At 45.7% G+C, this 20,031-nt stretch overlaps 1 protein-coding gene across 1 annotated transcript in view; it reads right to left on the bottom strand.

Moving 5' to 3' along the window:
* The window catches only part of LOC121613770 (homeobox protein Meis1), a 79,200-nt gene that overhangs the window by 23,812 nt on the left and 35,357 nt on the right, over nt 1-20,031 (bottom strand). The window contains exon 8 of the mRNA XM_041947391.1: nt 17,925-18,070. Coding sequence (XP_041803325.1) covers nt 17,925-18,070 — 146 coding nt within the window. The remainder of the gene's footprint in view (nt 1-17,924; nt 18,071-20,031) is intronic.

The following is a 20,031-nucleotide window of genomic DNA, read 5'->3' on the forward strand; positions in this document are numbered from 1 at the left end:
GGAGGAGAGGAGGGAGGAGCAGGGAAGTGAAGGAGAGAATAGATTGTTGAAGGGATAGCATGAACTGGAAGCTACTTACAGTCCAAAACGCTGCGTGTACATTTAAGAAAGAAATAACTCATAAAAGTCCAACCAGGTGTGTGAATGAGCGCCCAGTGATCTCTATCACATTACAGTAAAATTAAAAAACATACTTTGTTTGCTAATGTGCTCTTTATCAGTTCAGGCAAAGAGCTCTACTGACCGCACAGCAGCTGCCATACACAAAAATTTAAACCAGCAATGAAATCAATACCAAAAACATATTTTTCTTACTTGCATAAAACTTGCAAACCCACAACAAGCTGAGCGAGCGGCTGCGTGTGTGTTCTGGCTGCTTAGCGTCGACTCTGTTCGCCATCATTTTTCATCGACGAGTATTTATTCACTTGAATGGCAGGAACAGGTCACGCTGACAGAAAGAACCCTGACATTTATTCAGTTATCCTCCCGTGTTATGGTGACCGACAATAGGCGCCACAGATATGGCTACTGTATAATATATAGAGTATGTCTAACAGGAACACACACACACACACTTAATAGTCAATCAGACGTGCAAAATCAGCGCGGCGCCAGCGTTTTCATTTTTTCATTACAGTTTTTTCAGTGCATAATGAACAGGATTGTGTTTAATGCTGGGACGACCCAGCAGAGAGAGAGAGGAGACTGATTTTTTCCCAGCCTTCCCTCGTCCATGTGATTGGTTGTGGGGAATGGGAACACAAGGAGGCTAATTTCATGCGCCAAGTTATAATTGCATTGTCGCCTCTGGCCAAATTTGTGTCCACTTCTTTTCTGCAGCCATTTTTGTGTGCCTTTATGTGCGTGCGTGCGTGTGTGTGTGTGTGCGCATCGACGCATGTGAACTATCTGTCCATTCATATACTGTGTGAGTGAGTGTGTGTGTGTGTAAGTATCAGCCCATACTCTAGACTGATCAGATAATATCAGAATTAAAATAGCTGCAAATCTGGGGCGCCACTCGGCTGCCCACGTGTGTAGAAAGTGAGAAAACATTATTCTTTAGGGCTCGTGTCATCTGATGTCCTGACGCATGGAGCGCTTCACATATAGACGCCACTCACACACACACACACACACACACACACACACACACGCTCACACGCTCACCACTGACATATTTCAAGCTAATCATGTGAACAATGTGTCTTTTAAAGCTTTCTTCTCAACAAACAAAGCTGATTGAAGATGAAAAAGATCAGTGTGTCCATTCTATGTGTTGTAGATCTGTGGAAGCAGGAGTGTTTGCCTCGTGATTTCGGGGTGTGTGAGGGGGGTGTGTGAGGGGGGTGGGGGGGGGAGTGGCTGCGGCCATGCCAGGGGCCACAATACAGCACAAATACACCCTGTTTCAGTGCTTCCCTCCCTTTAGCTTCCCAGCACACACACACACACACACACGCACACACACAATCTCAATCACAGAAAGCAGCACTGGGAGAAAAATGTGGTCGGTGGCCTGAGTGAGCTCTGTTCAACGCACACTCTGCCAGGAGTGGAATGTAAGTATATTCACTCAAGCATGGAAAAAAGTACAACTTTGAGGTTCTTGTACTTATAATATGATTAAAGGTTACAGAACAAACTTCTCAACAGCATGTGTGTACAATCTGTAAAATTAGCTCCATCAGCTACAGAATGAAAATGCTGTTTACACGTTAATGCATCAGTAATAATCATGTGACAACATAACGCTGGCGGGGGTGATTTCATGACATCATTAGTACTTTTGCTGATAACACAACTTTTACTTAAGAAACTTGCAAATGCAGGACTTTTACTTCTAATTGAGCGTTTTTGCTACTTTTAACCAAGTAAAGGATCTGGAAACATCTTTCACTTCCTGTCTCTGATGGTACCTCCACAGTGCTAGAGTTTTCAAGTACAATAATAACACACTCTTAATGGAAGCGTTACCAGGCAAAGATGGCCCGAAAGCCAAAACATCAAAACAGTTTTTGTCCTCCTTTTTTCTAAACCGCCAAATTAGCTCCTATCTGTCAAAACACTGTGATTTAGCTTCTCTCTCAGCAACAAGTCGCCCAGTTTTAATATTGTCTGTGAGTGATTCTGGTGTCTTAACGGCCTTTGGCTGAGGTTCAGCGGGTTGAGAGAGAGAGAGGGAGGGAGGGAGAGAGAGAAAGGCCTTTAGTGAGAAAAGCAATAACATGTTCTTTAAAAGAGCAGATGGAAAGTTTCTGCGCATCCTTCCCTCCCTTCCCTCTTCCCTCCGCCTATCTTAATGATATGTCTTCTCCAAATATACAACTCCTTTCATGAGAATTTCCACCCCGCTCGCCGCTCTCTGCTGGGCTCTGAGCATGTGGGTGCCAGGAGGGGTGTGTGTTTTCGCCTCTCTCCTCTGTGTGTCTTATCAATCCTAGTGTGCATGCGCGTGTGTGTGTGCATGCGTGGGTGTATGCGTGCATGTCTGCTGTGTGTGTGTGTGTGTCCATTTGAGTCGAAGCTTTTTGCTCGAGTGTGTTCGTATTTGCAATCTCTGACATTAGAGTGTGTGTTCATGTGTGTGTGTTTGTTCTTGTTTGAGCCACTGAGCTTGCTGGGCCTACAAGTCGGTTCAGCTGTGCGTGGTCGTGTGTGTGTGTGTGTGTGTGTGTGTGTGTGTGTTTGCATGCAGATGTCTGTGTGGGTGAGTAACAGAGCATCAGTAACATCCCCTCCCTGTCTGACCGTCTTCCTCTCTGACCCCCTCAGACAAGAACAAGAGAGGGATAGACAGACAGAGAGGAGAGAGAAAGAAAGGAAGAGGGAAGAAGGAGACAGGCGAGGAGACATGGAAATTGATATCTGGAGCCCCGGGGGTTTAACGAAGAGATAAGAGCTTAAATATTCCTCCAGACCCTCCTTTACTCCCCTTGTCCCACGCCTAACCCTGGAGAAAACTATTCTAGGCTGAGCAGTAGAAAAAAACGTCAAGCATTACAGTTACCAGTGCCACAAAAACAGTCATCAGTAATCAGATTACAGCTGTATATAAAAACCTGTACACTCAATAAAATTTACATTTTGGAAGTTGCACCGCACTCTAGCTGCACTGTTATGATTCTGATTTCCTGTTCTGCTTTCCCATTTACGTTCCAGAAACCCGAAGCCGGACTGGCTCACTACATGGGAGCGACAGTTCGCTCGGTGCCGCGCTCAAGGTCACTTTGACAAGACACACGGCTATTGTGAGGACAGATCCGTTACTCTTCACAGGACAAACTGTGCAAACAAAACTTAATCTCAGCAGCAGCAGCAATAAGGCACCAAAGGTTTAACAGAAGTGAAAAAGTACTCCTTAAAGGTCGTACCTCCCTTCCCACTTGCAAGCCGTATAAAGCTTCACCTTCGTCTATGGGCAGCAGTAAGTGAAGGGAGAGAAGAACAAGAGTCTGAGTCACTCTTTTGTTGGGGATGCTCCCCGCGAGGGGAGGGCTATTTCAGAAATGTCTTTTATCTTGCCGCTGTTCTCCCGTCTCCGCATCTCGCCTCCTCAGCAAAGGCAGTTGCCTTTCCTATTCTGCCTCTCTCTGTCGTCCCCTGACGGCTCCGAACACTTTGACTTTTTACTTTCAGTTTGGTGTTGGCTCAAAAACAAGGTATCCACCCTTTAAAAATGATATAAACATGTGTAGACATGTGTAGAATATGATAGTAAAATCCAACCTTTACACATTTTTCTCTTCTGGCTGAGTTTACTGTGTTAACTAAGTAATAGACGTCAGTGTAAACAGTTAAATATGCATCTTAAAGCATGTGTACTGCATTTTAAATGAAAGCCTACATTTTACTATCACATCTGATTTCATCCTTGTTAACCAATTCACTGCAACCACAGTCCTCCCAGTCCTTCTTTAGCCATTAGCACGATGGCGTTATCGCTGCATACATTTCTATTTAAAGCTGCGCTTCCGAAGCCGCTGTGCATCCCATTAAAAAGGCTTGACACGCCACATTAGCTTTGTAAAACTGCAACGATGGAACCGGATGGAGGGAGGCATAAGAGAGAGTAAAATCATATGTTGCCGAAGTCATGTGAGGCCATGACACTGCACAATCTGTGGATAACAGACGTGGGTCAACGGTATTTTGAGATAGCTTGCTTTACCACCAGATGGTTGGGGTTCGCCACAAGGCACAGGGATGCCAGTAAATGCGATGAATCACAGTAAACAACTTCTTAATATCCAATCATTTATTTTTGTGTGCTTTTCTGTTATAAATAATTTACTTTGGGTCGCTTATAAGAGACGTTTAACTGTCCTGACACAGTAAACCCCAGCAACCCAAAACACCAAGCGGGTCACAGCAACATTATGCATGGTTACTGACTTGCATGTACCAGCTGAGGTACAAGTGAAAAGCCTTGACTCGGCCAGGTCTGTTCCCCTCACTGTTCCCAGGTCAAATCTCTGTGGAAACCGAGCTGCCCATCAGGAATGCCTGACAGCTAATCCGGGGGCCTTTTTGGCTAGAAGGGCATCAGAGTATCATACCGAACTGTCTCACTCACACACACTCACACACACACACACACACACACACACACACACACACACACACACACACACACGCACAGTTTACTGGAAGTGTAGCCTTGCTGCTGCCAGACATATGAGATTACCTTAAATATTTGGGGAGGCGAGCACATTGTTATGCTAACAACAAATGCCCAGAACCATGAGCACAAGCAGACTTTAAAACAAGCGTTCCAAACTATAAGTCTGTTGTATCTCATACAACAAGCTTCCAATTTCAAAAACGTCTTGCTCATTCGGTGGAAGTTTCATCCTCCGTGTGTGTGTGTGTGCTCACGCTGCGCTGCGAAAGCTACGCCATTTCAAATTCCTTTCTGTGTAGGTGGCATCGACTGACATCCCTTTGACTTCATTAGGGAGCAGGGACCCAGCAACAAAGCTGGCTCTGGGAGAAAGGGGGGATTAAAGAAGAAAAAAAAGAAAAGAGAGTGAGAGCGAACAAAACAACAACAGAAAAAAACAAAGCACCCCTAACCTAATTTCCTCTGATTCGGGCTGCTCCGATGCAAAATAACAAAACAGAGCAAAAACAGATCTTTTTGAGAGACTCAAAATGAACCAACTACAGGATGAGAGTTTCAGGGTGCCCTCTCTAATGTCAACACTCCCCCCACCCGCCACCCCCCGCCTCAGTGCTGTAGCCTAATACGCAAAAAAAGCAGAAACAGCCTCGTTTATGGCGTTGGACTACGGTAAACCAACTCAAAGCTCATAGCATGAATAATTCACCACCACTTTTTTTTTTAAACCTCGATATATGCACCAGAAACGAAGAAACCCCCCTTCAAACTGTTTTTGTCATCAAATCTCTCCATCTCTTCTGGAGATAAAGAAAAAAACAGATGTTCCTGGGCTTTTCATTCATTAATGAGCATTTTCTCTCTCAAAAAAACAGCTTTTGTTGGTTTAGGGAAATCTCACCGCGCTCTTGCCTATGGGAACGAGATAAATCTCGCTGGCTGGTGAGGCAAAGGGTGAAAAGTATGTCATTAAAGCTTTAGTACAAAGTGGATTAGACAATGTACAGCATTACCAGCTTCTCCACTATGATAAATGATGATTAGCATCATTCATCGCGTTTCTGCAACTCTAAGGGCACATAGCATAACACAGCCACCGCTGTTGCTGTTCCTGCTGTGCTGAAGGGTGTGAACGATGATCCGTGTGCTTTACACTTGGGTGGGTCTCCAGCCTGTGTGTATACTGAAGCTTATGACATGTATGCACATGACCAAGTGTCGGGTCTTAACAAAGTGCCGTATTGTGTTTAACACAGAATGTAAAGGGTGAGGTCTGTTGATAGTGAGGGAAGGCATCTTATGTTGTGTGCTGTCTGTACTCTCCGGTTGCTTTCACTAAGAGCGAGGGCGTGCTTCATTAGTCCTCCCTATTCCAGCTCAGGGGAGGCTAAATTTATTAAGGGGGCCGGATGTTGCACAACACCTGCTGCTGTGCTTCCCTCTGTGCAATAAAGGGAAGGGGGTGCAGCATGCTAGCTAGTGCTAGTGGTAAGCGCTGCTCGTTGGACTGAGGCTGATGAGCTGGGGCTAATTCAGGGGGTGATTATGTAGTTTGCTGGACCACTAAACCTCTTTAAGCCCGTAATTACTGCCTATTTGAGCGAGGGGAGGCACTCCAAAGCAATCGGTACTTGCACCAAGCGGCGCAGTGAACGGCAGCCACAGCTGGAGGTGGGCTGCCTCAGGGCTGCCTGGGATGGAGGGGTGTGTAAATGGGGAGTGGGAGGGATCCACAAAGCCTCAACCCAGTCAGGTACCACTGAAAGCTGAGAGAAAGCAGCGGGATGCCCCTCGGAGCACCGAGCTACGGTGCTCGGAGCTAGCATCCTAGCAGTGATCTCTAAGCTGAAAAACAAATGTTCTCTTGTTACACACAGCTACAATACACACTACAGACGGCTGCAGAGAAACAAAGCGCGGGAGAGTTCAAAGCGGCGAAAGCAAAACTATTAAATAAACGAGTACACTCGCCAACCACACAAACTGCTCTGATTAAATTGAGCCTGGAAGTAAGGGGGGGGTGGTTGGATATATGTCATTGTGGTTAGAAACTAAAGAGCTTTTTTTAGACTCAGTGTCTGTGACATACAAGAGGGAATCAGATTCTCAGATTGCACCTCCACCATGGGGGAATCAATTTCATTTCACCTGACTTTCAAGGAAATTTGACTTTACGTAATGCCACTGAAATCTGATCTCTCCGAGGAAGCAATTTGGGGACCACAGAACATTCTAATAACCCTGGCGATATTATTATGTTATTATCATAATTACCCTTTTGCCCCCGACGTTTTAATTAGAAACTCACCGTTGGCCCCTGGGGGGGGTGAAAAGAACCTGGGTTGGGGGAATGCTGAAACTAGGTAAGGGTATTTCACAATTGCTCCCTTATGCTCGTTGGAGCTGCAGGTATAAGAGGGAAGGAGGACGCAGCCAGTGCTACCGAAAGATGAAGCTTTCCCACTCTTCCTCCTCTGACTTTCTCTGACATGTCTGTCATTCAAAGTACAGCTACACCCCTCCTCCTTCCTCTCATTCTTCTATCTCCATATCTTTCTCACCCGTCTCCACCCCCTCCATCCCTCTGTTCTATATTTAGCATTTTGCTTAACTATCTCATGCCGCCTCCTTTTCTACCCCCCCTTTTCTTCCACCTCCACTTAACTCCCTCCTTTACCTCTCATCTTCGATTTTAATATCCTCGCTTCTTTCTCCTCAGCCGAACGCATCCCTCCACCTCCCTCTCCCGCATTCTCTCCCCCTCCTCGTCTTCAGCAGCGGAGGGCCTTCTCCATCAGTGCACCGCTTTTACAAATCAATGACTTAATCTGTCGTAACAAACAAGTGAGCAGCACCCACGGTCCCGTTCACTCCCCCCCCACCGCCATCGCTAACCCTACAACAGCGCGCCTCAGAGAGTGGAGGGAGAGAAAAAGGAAGAAAGCTGACAAATGAGCAATGTGAAATTTACGGTTATAAGTTGGAAGACAGAGGAGTAAAGAGAAGGACAGACGTGAGGATAAGAGGAACACACGCATGTTTGAAAGGGGGGAGACGAAGTAAAAGGAAGACGGGACAGTAAAGTGAGAAAAACGAGAAGTGTGTGTGCGTTGGCGTGGGTTTTCCCACCACATCTCCTCTCCAAGCCCTCAGCTCTGTCCAGCTCCTCCACCATGAGTTATTGCCTGTCTGCATTCACCACCTGGTTCACTAGCTATGATTTCTCTCACTCCACTGGACACACACACACAGACACACAGTGCAGACAAACACACACACACCTCCACATGCATGCGTAGGTGTGTGTGTCACGGATGCACTGACATCGCCGTGCACACAAACACCTGACCGGCCCGCTCCACGGGGGCACCTAGGGTCAGCTGGACGAGTGTAAGCACACTACCAGCCTATGGCCATACCCTCCATCCCACCTGCCTCGAGTGCACCACGAGCCTCACAGCGTTTAATGCAGAAAACTTCAATCATAACATTATGAGACACGTCGGTGTAAAATGATGAGCTATGGATAGATATCACAAGAAGTCTCATCAATAAATCATAGCTCTCTCCCGAATGCCTTTCAAACAGCACAAGTGCGCCAGTATTGCTATGATATCATAGTTCAAGGCTATTAACATATAAGGCAACACAGCTGTACATTATAGGAAAAAAAACGAGTGAGAGGGAGTCATGGAAGAAAAGCGAGGGAAGTCAGAGAGGCAGAAGGCATGCATAAAAGATAGGAAACCCTTATGGTTTTGTCAGAAAGAAGTGTTTTGTCTGAGAGGGAGACAGAGGCAGAGTGTAGGGGAAAGAGAGCGGGTTCACGCATGGAAGCGAATACAAGTGGGAGGAACTGAATTGATAAATTAGTTCAGCCGACGCGCAAACTGATTACCACGACGGCAAAGCCACAGGATCCATCGAGCACACGCATGGAATGAGGCACAGAGACACGCACACACCCGATGCACAGCAGATACAAAAGAGACATGAAGCGGACACGTACAAATAATAGCACAACTGCATATGCAATCACACACAGATGCACACACACACACACACACACACACACACACACACACACACATACACACACACACACACACACACACACACACACACACCAGATGTATCTAGGCCAGGCTGCTGCAGTTGCTGTAAGTAAAAGGTATTGAGCTGCTGACTCCAGCCAGAAAAGATCCCACAATCCTCTGGATCACCAAACACAGCCTAATGGATAATGGCTAACAGCTAGCGCTAATGTGATTTCACACTTAGCAGATTTAATATATCACTGGCTGAACAAAATCATGCTACACAAAGAATGCATGCTAAACTCTGTTCCTTGAAGGGTGGTCAACACTTTACTGCCAAAGCTTCATTTAAGGAGTTTTAAACAGAAAGAGGAAGTGTTGTAAAGGTAACGTATTTGCTTAGAGTGAGAATGAGAGGCCAAACCGCTAACATTGCTAATCTTTAAGGGTTGGATAGACTCATTCCATCAAGCTAACCACAGACTTATGACAGTATTTTTCCCTGACTCTTCCATACGACAACTTGCCACTCACTCTCCAATAAATACCACAGTGATGGTGGGGAACTCCACACCCCACCCAGGCACTGACGTCACTGCTGTGGGCCTGTGCTAAAGTGTGTGTGTATGTATGTTTACATCTGAGGCTGTGTGTGTGTGTCCAAGTGCTGAGGCCTCTTCTTCAGATTTACACATCATCGTAAACTGATTAGTAGGTACCAAACCGAGAATGATTTCACACATCCGAGTTGTTGGGCCTTCGTCCATGCTAAAGACACACGCACATGTATGCACGCACACACACGCACGCACTTATCGCATACAGCTGATAATGAAAAATAGAACTAGTGTGAAACACAGCTTCAGCATGAAGCCATCAATCACTCTGACGTACAACAATGAAACCACACACTGAACTGTTTCATAGTTTCCCAACTATGAAATTGTATGAGGGTCGGGGGGAGGGGGGAGGGGAGACGGAGAAGGCATAGAAAAAAAGAGGAAGATGGTAATAATGGTGACAAGATAATTGAGAAATTAAGAGAGATTAAATATCCTCTCACTTTGATGTTTAATCATTTAAAAATGTCCCATTTTAAAACATTAAAAAACAACCACTGAGGATGAGATGAGATTCTGTACACAACGTTTTCTCACTGGACCAAAGTCTGAGAGCAATTTGTAAATATATAATTTGTAAGAACAGAAATTAAAAAGAAGCTTGTTCGCACGTGTGTGTGTGTGTGTGTGTGCGTGCGTGTGCGTGTGCGTGTGTATTCTTGGGAGCCATGTCAGATCCCTTGCTCCTGGTGATCCCCTCCAGTGCTACTGACCGACCTTGAGGGTCTGTAAAGTTCTCACGTTCTCAAGGAAACATACCGACCGCCCCTTGACTAAGGCCAGATCAACACACGCACACACACACACACACACAAACTTGCTTTTGGTCGAGATCTATGGCAGACATTTTGGAAAGGTTCAAAGGTGACATGAATTAAAAGTTAACTGGCCTTGAGGGCTTTTAAAAAGAGGGGTAAAACGATACAAGAAGCAGAGAGGAGAAAATAGCAGAAAAGGTTGAAATAAAGCTTTAACAGAAATTTGAAGAGACTATATATATATATATATATATATATATATATTTATTTATACAAAAGGTTACTTTAAAAATGTAAAGTATGCAGTGTTTTTCCCAGAATCAGATTCTTGGCAAGATGGAAGCGTATCTGAAACGGTCACTGAACACTTAAACTCTCCTTAGAAACCCAAACTTATGAAATGCATTAAGGTGCATTAAATGCCTCTGCCAGGTCTCAGGTGGGGTACATGGACTACATCTGTGCCAAAGCAGGGGAACCTCCAATGAAGAAATTAAATCCCAAAGCAGATAAAGGGCTTTATGTGTTTCCAAACAACGGCATGTGTTCAACAAACGTCATAAAACATCAGTTTTACCCCAATATTTCTGCAAACCAACAGATATCTTCCAAACTGCCAGCATCTGCTATGTGTCAGTCTTCCTCCCATCTACTGTATCCCTCTATCCATCTACTCACCCATCCATCATTCCATCCATCAATCACGAAACAGATGGCCTTTCAGGAGTCCTTGTCAGGACTGATGGCTTCCCTCTGCCCCAGCCATACCATGTCCCCCCACCCTTCCGCCGCCAGAACCCCACATAACACACACACACACATACATTCGCACATACAGAGACACCTCCACCACATGGACCCTTCTTGCCATCTACTATCAACTCCCATGGACCGCTATCTACTCTCCTGGCAAAGACAGGTCATCTGCCTATCAGCTTTTAATACGCAGAGCAAAAAAACAACAAGAAAACACATGCACGCCCTCATGAAATTGTTGCAAAGAGTAAGTCTGTGTATCTGTGAGGGTCAGTCTACAAAGAGAAGCCCCCAAAGAGAGCTGTCTGCCTTCAGTCCCTGGGGCCTGTCAAGAGGGATAATTGATGATGTTTTCATTACAAGGTGTGGGGTAATGTGGGGGTTGGTGCACAGTATGAGTGTATGTGTGTGTGTGTGTGTGTGTCTGTATTGTGGGGGTGGGCAGGTTGACTCAGCTGCCTCCTCTTTGACACCAACCACTCGTGCGATTGGTACAGACAAGTCTTTGCTTCCAAATGCCCTCGTGCAAACATGCACACAAGCACCAAAGGAATCACACATTTACACAAACACTCGCCCTCAAAGACAGATGCACGCATGCACACACACACACACACACACACACACACACACACACAAACACACAGCCCACAGCCAAATCCATTCCCAGTGATAAACTATCTGAAACTAAATAAAAATGCCAAGAATAAGACTAACTTGTTCGCTTGTTTTCCGCTGTGTTTCTTCACAGTGTCATGCCAGGCCTTTGGCAGATCTGTCCGTCTGTCTGTCTCTTAGGACCTCTTTGAAATCCTAATGCAGTGGCGCCAAAGATTCTGCCTGCCATTTAGATTGAATTAAGACCTAATCGGAGACACCAGGCCACATAGGCCACTATATTACTTCACAGTATCAGGATGGACATTGTGGCTTTGTTGTCATTTGTGAATAAGTGAATGAAAGCACATAAAAAGTCTGCAGATGTTTTCCTATCACGCTCACTTCCTGACGTCTCCTCAAAGTTATTGGCGAGGCGTCCGAGCAGCTTGGACAGTCAACTGAAATTATTCTTCATGAGAAAGAAATTTGCGCAGCGGATAACTAAGACAAACAAGTCTAACAACAATCACAGGACCACCAGAGAGAATACTCATAACATCTCTGCCTTCTGGATTCAATCCAACCATTGCCTCTTCATCACGCTGTATACCCCCCCCCCCCTTTGTCTTCCACATTTCCTTCTTATCACCGTAACCGTGGCAAAAATGGCCACAAGGAAGCCTCAGATAAACAACTGTTGTGACAATGAAGATAAGGGACGATTTTGCGCGCACAAACATGGGTGGACCAGTCGGATAACACCCGTCCAAGCATGGGTTGCCGTGACGGGTCGGGGTTGTCGCGGGTGACCAGGGTGCTGACATGTCGAGGCTCCAGCAATAAACAGCCGAAGACTAATGGCATCTGAGGCAATGGTGAACTCTGACCTCAAGGGGTTTTTTTCCTTGCTCCCGTCTGTTGTTTACATGAGGCTTTACATATCTGGTTTGTGTTCTCTGAGCTGAGAAGAACTGCTGAATACTGATTATATCAGGAGCAGATTACACACAGTACTGAGTCACTCTGTCACCAATTCACACAGCTATTTAGTTCCTGGTGCGTATTTCCTAGGAATCTCTTTAGTCACAGCAAGAGTGACTTGGTAAAAAATTTAATCACCATCACAGACACCGTCCTCCAACATAGAGAGCAATTTTGTGTCTTTTGCCCTTCTCTGTTCTGTTCAATCCAACCTCAGACATGAAGATAGAAGGTGAAACCATTTTGCCTTTAATGATCAAATACCCATCCATCCATCCATCCATCCATCCATCAACTCCTCGCACCCTCCTCCCGCCCCGCACACCCAGCCTGGATTCCTCCACCGCTCAGGGCCCACGACAGCGAGGCTCCTGGCCTCCTCTGCCAGCGCAGAAATGAATTATATTGCTTTTCACACCTGTTTCTGCTCAAAACCCTGCTGCACGCTGCTGCGTTGAGAAAAAAAAAAAGAAGAAAAAAAAAAACATTTCCAAGGGGGGTAAAAGCGCTCCCCCAGCTCGGCTACATCTGCGTACACGAGCGGTTAAATTAGACTCTAATTGTATTAACGGTGGATTATGCCTTCCAGTTGGATTTTTTATACTCTCTCTCTGTGCGTTTTACATGTTTTAAGGGGAGAAGGGAGGAGGAGAGGAGGGGGGGAGCAGCTCATTGAAGGTTTGCGGGTTGGCTTCTTTTATGAGCTGCGATCACGGCTGCCCCTCGTTACACTGAGTCTGTGTACAAATAGGAGGGGAGGAGAGCCAGAATGAGAGAGTGTTAGTGATAATGTGTATGAGAGTGTGTGTCCCAGTCTGCCAGGCTAATATACCGATGCTAACACTCTGAATGCCAAACCCCCCCTCTCCCCCTGCCTTTCCTTTCTGCACACACACACACACACACACACCTACTTCAGTTTAGCAAGGCAACAATCTAAACGGGGATACGGGTGGTGTGTGTAGTGGAGAGGCGGGGGTGAATTCCATCTAATTACTCTATCACATAATTTCACAAATTGCCTTTTCATAGGGGAGTGGAGAGCAGAGCACAGGGCGCGTTGGGGATTTGAGGCCCGAGCTTTCATTTACTACTCATTTCTTGTTAAATTAAACAAGAAAATACCATTTGTAAGGAGGGAGGGACACGGGGTGGGGGGTGGGTGGATTCCAACTACACAATAGGAGGGATGGAGGAAGCAGAGATCGGGTATTACTTCTTACTCTCAAGGCTTGTCTCTTTGGTCGTAGCACAACGCAACAACTCAGACTGTTATGCAATCAGTTTAGAATTGATTCTATGACTTATTTTGTTAAACGTATTTTTTTTTAGTTATTTCACAAAATCTAGCATCCACACGATCAAACACAACACTTCACTGGTGTATTAAAGGCTGTTATCAAAGCATTTCTCCTATCAAAGGTCCCATTCAGTCTGTCAGTAAAACCAAATGTCTGCTGGTAGTCACAACATGTTTAATTAAGAATGTCAATGGAAAACAAACATCAAAATGAGACGAGGCCACAAGTGGAAAAGCCCCCCCCCCTCCCCTCTCCATTATTTTGGTTCCCCATCAAGTTTACAGCTGCATGTCAAGCTGGCAGCGAGCTGTGTGGTTTGCCCATCGGTGACAGGCGGTAAACGCTAATGTTTTGTAGTCGCTCCAAGTCAGGGCAGCCAAATTCTTCCGATGAACTTGTCCCACAAGCGCTGTCGACAACATATGAGCTCATTGGGCGTGTTGGAGAGGAGTCAGCGAGCTGCGACTGTCGTCATCGTCACAAATTCAATACCAGTGCTCTATCAGTCACTCTACCCGTCACACGAGAGCTTGGGCACCGGTGCTGATGATAGCAGCGATCAGGGGAATTACTGTCGGCGTCCACGCCAGTAACAAACACAGCGCTCTCTGCTTGAAAAGCTTTCCCTCTTTGTGCAAGAACAAGACAATGGAAATTAGCATCCTTGATGGAAATGCAAGCAGAGATGCAGTAATGTCTTCAAAACAAGCCTTAAAAACACAGCCATGTGAATGCCACCTACCACCTACCCTGCTGGTGCACTCGCAGCCTCAGTTTGCCACCCACCTTCCCCTTCCGCTTCGGTACAATGGAGCTCCCCTGAGGGTCCAAGTGTGAGGGCGAATAACAGAAAATACACCAAGGTGGGTATCCAAACTTCTACCCTATTCTCTTCCACTGTTTCCTCTTCTTTTATGTCTCTCCACTGCATGTTTATTATCACTGAGAAGAGACAGATCCTGACTCCCTTGTTCAGGTCTTGTGTAGGGCCACAGCACTTTGCCATGAATTTGTGTGTATGCATGTGCGCATGCATGCATCTGCGTGTGCCTAATTGGCATTGTGTCTATCTCTAAGTGGCCAGACTCACATCCTCCATCCCCTGTGAAACAAAGGCAGGCCAGCTGATGATGCTGTGGATGAGCCTGGATCAGCTGTCCATGTTTACGACAGACATGCCGCCAGTGTAAGAGATACTGTAAATGTTTTTCCATTAGAGGTGCTACGCGTAGCATTTAAAAACACAGACATATGCTGATCAAATTAATGGTGACACTGAAGTATGATTAGCGTAAACAAATGAGACCACTGCGAGCATTTATCTGACACCAGTGGTATTGTTAATGCCAGTGTTTCTCAAAATTAAGACCACATTTCCCATAAACAAAGAAGATGCTGCTCCTCTGCGCCTGGGTTTCATTTCTCTTTGGCTTTACTGAGCGGAGTGAACGTATTGGATGTGATTTTTCCATCAACCTTTCAGTTTACTTCACAGTTCTGAAAGCGTTAGGTCTGTTTGCACTGCGAGAACTGCAGCTTCTTTCTCTTTCGTGCCATAAAGCTACATGCCCTATGTGCCATTGTGTGCCTGCATGTGTGCATGTTTTAGTTCCTCTTTCTCTTTTGCCTGGGAGATGGAAAAAGGTTGATGGATCCTCCTTATCCCCCTCTTCACCTCCTCGCCTTCTCCTCTTCTTCTCTTCTCCCTCGCTCCCTTGACACTCACTTATATCCTTCCCACTGTTTGAGATCTAACAGTGAAGAAGCCTCCCATAAGCCCAACTCATGGTGTAATATGACACAGTAGGTGTGTGTGTGTGCGTGTGTGTGTGCGTGTGCGTGTGTGTGTGTGTGTTTCACTTGGCGGTTGTGTGCTGAGCTGTATTTCCACAGACAGGATGTGTGTATGTTTCAAACACCTTTCCCCTGTAGCCCCGAAGGTTTCAGGGGGTGTACGGGTTGAGGTCAGGGAGTTGGAGGAGAGGTTAGTGTGTATGTGTGATGATGATGATGATGATGTGTGTGTGTGTGTGTGTGTATGTGCAGGGTGATGGAGAGCTGGCGGTTTGTGAAGGAGGTGGTGAGGGTCAGATGGAAAGGGGAGAGCACGAAGGGAAACAAAAAGCACAAGAAGCCTTGTGAGGTGTGTGTGTGTGTGTATGTTGTGTGTATGCTATACATCTGTGCCTACATGTCACAGTGCAGTGTACGCAGTGAAAGAAGCCCCTCTTGTTTGCCATTAACACTGCTGGGAACAGAAGGAGAGGCTGTACAATGCACCGACATCAACGACAAGCTACAAACAAAAAAAAAACAAAAAGGGGAGCCTGTGCAATATCCATAATCCAACAGCAGAATTACTCTCCAGCATCCTCCCTGTCGGCTTGTGCAATTCAAACCAACACCCACTCAGTCAAACTGTATCATGTTCTCCACAAACTCCTGACACAGGCAGAATGTGTGTGACGCAAGGCGGGCTGCAGTTAGGCTTGAAACATTTTTCCTCAACATAGCTCTGGATTCAAAGTCTAATCAGGAATTTGACTCAACAGTAGAGATGTCACCGTTTCCAGCTTATTCTCTTTAAGAGGTTTTCACATGAACTCCACCTACACTGCTGTGTTACTCCTGTAAGTTAAAGTCCTGTCAGCGTCTTGTTTGTATTTCGCCACATCTTCAAGCGACTCATACTTTATTTTAGTTTGTTTTTAATCATTTGAAACTTCTTTTTTTACATCAGAGGTATTCAGCGTGCATTGCCGTTTCATGTTTTGTCTGAATCAGAGATGTGAGCAGTGATTCGGACGTCTGAAACCTGTTGGAGTTTGAAACCAGTCGGGCACTTTTCCAGCCTCTGGAATATGTTGGTCACACTAATCAAAGACGACCAAACACAGTTAAAGTTTTCAGCTTTGTTTTTTCTAACATCGAAGTGGTTAAAGGGGAGATTTTATCCACATTTGCAGCTTTAATTTTAAGTGTTATCATCATCCACGACAATGATTGTGAGCCACAGAATTTATATTATATGCTATACAGCAGGCATGTCCAAACTGTTCCATAAAGGGTCTGTGCCTGCAGGTTTTTGTTGCAACCAGTCAAGAGGTCACCTAATTATCAGCTGAAGACTGAGATCAGATGATTAAATGAGTCCAGCCTGGTGTGCTCCTCCATGGTTGGAATGAAAACCTGCAGCCACACGGCCCTTTATGGAATACTTTGGACATGCTTGCTATACAGGCTAGCGCAGAACATGCTACCAACTGTAGAGAGTTGAGCATGCATAAGCAATAAGTGTCTGCACGGTGCTGGTGGATCACTTTATGATTTGATCTCTCAGTGATAAACTAAGGAGAATATCCACACTCTGTCAGTCAGTAAGCTTTACCAACATTAAGCTGAAACAGGGCACGAGTGGATCCTTAATGGAGCCGCTGGTGGCAATTCTGCATTCAGTGGTTATAAGAGGCCTAAGAAATTTAAGCAGAGTTGTTATTTAGCTAAATGATGGAACAAGTTTCTAGTTATTCTCTTCCTGCTTTTCCTTTGGTAAGTATTAAGAGATGTTCATGTGTCATGTTTGAAACGATAGAAACTTGTGTTGAATAAGACAGCATTGAATTTACTGTTGGCTCATTTATCTTCCAGTGTCAAAATACATTTTTTCCCACACTCTTTCCCCCCAAACAATTTGTGACGCTGTCAGCTGGTGCTAGCGGCATTGGTGTTCCCTGCTATAATCGAGGAAAAATAAAGCCAAACCACAGGCCTTTGCAGCATCCCAGGCATCTGTTAAATAATGACAGATTTGTTCTTATTAGGGTTCATCTATGTATCTGCAGTTATGGCCAGGGGCGTCTCTCCTTGGCTTCAACCTTATTCAGTTTCAGCAGATGAGGAGCGAGAGCGCAGACTGCCGAGATCGCCGGCAGATTACACGGGCCTGTGTCTTTGAAGTGTTCGCCGTACGGAGCGGGATACGCTGTGGAGGAGAGGGGGGCTCTGGTGTGTGTGTGAGTGTCAATGAGTGTTTCGGTGTCTGAGGGTGTGTGTGTATATGTGTTCCTTTGTGTGCAAGTGCATTTGTGTCAAGTAAGACAGAAGCAGAGCTCAAAAGATAGAAGATGTGTGTGTCTGTGTGTGTGCACAAGAGTGAGAGAGCCTGTGGCTGCGAAGCGAAGTTCAGCGTGCACACGTGATGTGAAACTGAGAGCGACCGAGAACAAACGCCGCTTCATCCAACTCACCGTTAGGTGCTGGAAGAGCCACGCTCTCATGATGTTGGTGGCCACCTTGGGGAAGATCCCTCTCTTCTTGTTGCGCTTCTTTTCTTTATCCGGGTCATCGTCATCCCCTGTGCTCGGCGAAGCCACGCTGTTGTCCAGGCCATCACCTGTCACGTGACAAGAAACAGGAAGAGACAGCGGAGATCAGACACACAGTTTGTTTACTTCCTGCATTCGCTGCGCCTCGGCGTTCAAAGGGAATAAATACGATTTCGAAGGAATTCTGGAGGGCTTTGTATGCACAGACGGAGGGTTACGGAGACACAACAATGGCAAGCAGAGAATGGCTGGAAAACAGCACCTCATAAATGCATTCATTTTTAATACATTTATAAATAACCCTGCCTTTCATTTTTCTCCCCCCGTCACTTGAAAACACAGCAAGCGCTCGCATCTTTCGGCGAGAAAGAGAGGAAGAGCGGGAGCACAAAGGACTTGTAAGGTCGCATTTCCCCACTCTCCCATCCAAGCTTGCGCAGAATTGAAAATGACAGAGAGATTTAGTCTTTATTATCCTGAGGGGAAAATAGTTATTGAAGCGTCGCCCCGGCGCATTCTGCCATTTTACCTGAGGTGGAAAGAGTAACACGGCACTACAAAAGGGGAGGTTGCGAGGAGGGGGGAGGCAGAAAATAAAAGGAAAATAGGTGGAAAAAAGGAAGTCAGAGGCACAAACAGCACTAACAAAGCTAGCTGCTTTTCATAACAATGGCGTCATGGCTGCTTACAGCAACCTGTAGGGCTTCGATAAGGCTCTATTAAGGCCAGTTAACCTCACCTAAGGGGAACACTGAGACAGCTTAGAGTGTTTGAGCACTGAGAGGAAAAGTGAAAGGAAGGCGCTCCATGGGCCTTTTCTCTGCATTCAGACTCAACAACATGAGCCAACACACACACACACACACACACACAGAGCACATATTCAAAACTACCCAATTACTGTACGCATTCTATACAGCTCCAGTGGAAAGAAAGAGGCTCTTCCCATCTGTGGCTGTGAAAAGCCTAATTGTTATTATCATTATTCAAAAATGCAAGCCGCCCTCAATGAAGACGATAATCATAAAAGAAACATGAGGCGAGGTAAACAAGTGGCACCCTCACTGCTTGAAATTTCAGCAGCTGATAACTGACTTTTGTCCTGCGCCGCTTCTCTCGACTGGAACGGAGGGGAAGGAAAGAGGAAAAAAATGTAAAAAAAAAAAAAAAAAAAAAAAAGAATAAAAAAAAACGCTGAAGCAGTGCACAGAATTGGATCCAGTTATTTATTGATTACACACAAAGCACTTCTAAAGCTTCTAGGTCTGCTCACAGTGGCGGGAGTAGATAACTGCATTCGAGCGGGCCCGCACTCAACTAACTTGCAGAGGGCGACACCCAGCACCTAGCTAAACCCTAAGCCCTCGATTCATCGATAATTAATGGGGATGTTGGCGCTAATCCGGTTGGAGATGACTTTTTTCCAGCCTGCCACATCAATGGAATAATCAAGGGCATAAAACCCAGGCCTTTGCTCCCCATTACCTCAGGCAAAAGAATTCCTGAAAGCATGCCTGGAGGGCACCTGAATTATATACACCATTAGGAGAGAGAGGCTCTCAATGATCCATACGAAACAACACTCTTGGCTAGCTCTCACTCTCTCTCTCTGACTGTTCTGGCAGAAGGAGATACATATGCACACATATTGAAGGCTTTCTAATGAACCTCGTGTGGAAGTGGAGGTGACGCTATGGGAGGGTGGGGGAGGGATAAAACAAGAGCTTGCTTTTCATAGATGCTGATGCAGATGCCGCCCACTGCACATTAATAATGCACATATGCAAGTAACGCTGGTGGTGGGGTTGGGCCACTGGAACACCACCAAAAGGTCAGAGGTTGGATTTAGGCAAAGGCCCCTGCAAAGGCAGGTTGAAGTGCCTTTGAGCAAGCTTCTGCCAGGTTACTGTAAGTAAATATATGTCCAATACACGCAGACACACACACACCACGCACGATCTGTTAATTATTGTTCTGATTAGTCAATTGATTATCCCTTTAAAAAAATATACATCAAATTTGTCGAAAG

Source organism: Chelmon rostratus, chromosome 11 (genome assembly GCF_017976325.1).
Source record: "Chelmon rostratus isolate fCheRos1 chromosome 11, fCheRos1.pri, whole genome shotgun sequence".
NCBI classification, from domain to species: domain Eukaryota; kingdom Metazoa; phylum Chordata; class Actinopteri; order Chaetodontiformes; family Chaetodontidae; genus Chelmon; species Chelmon rostratus.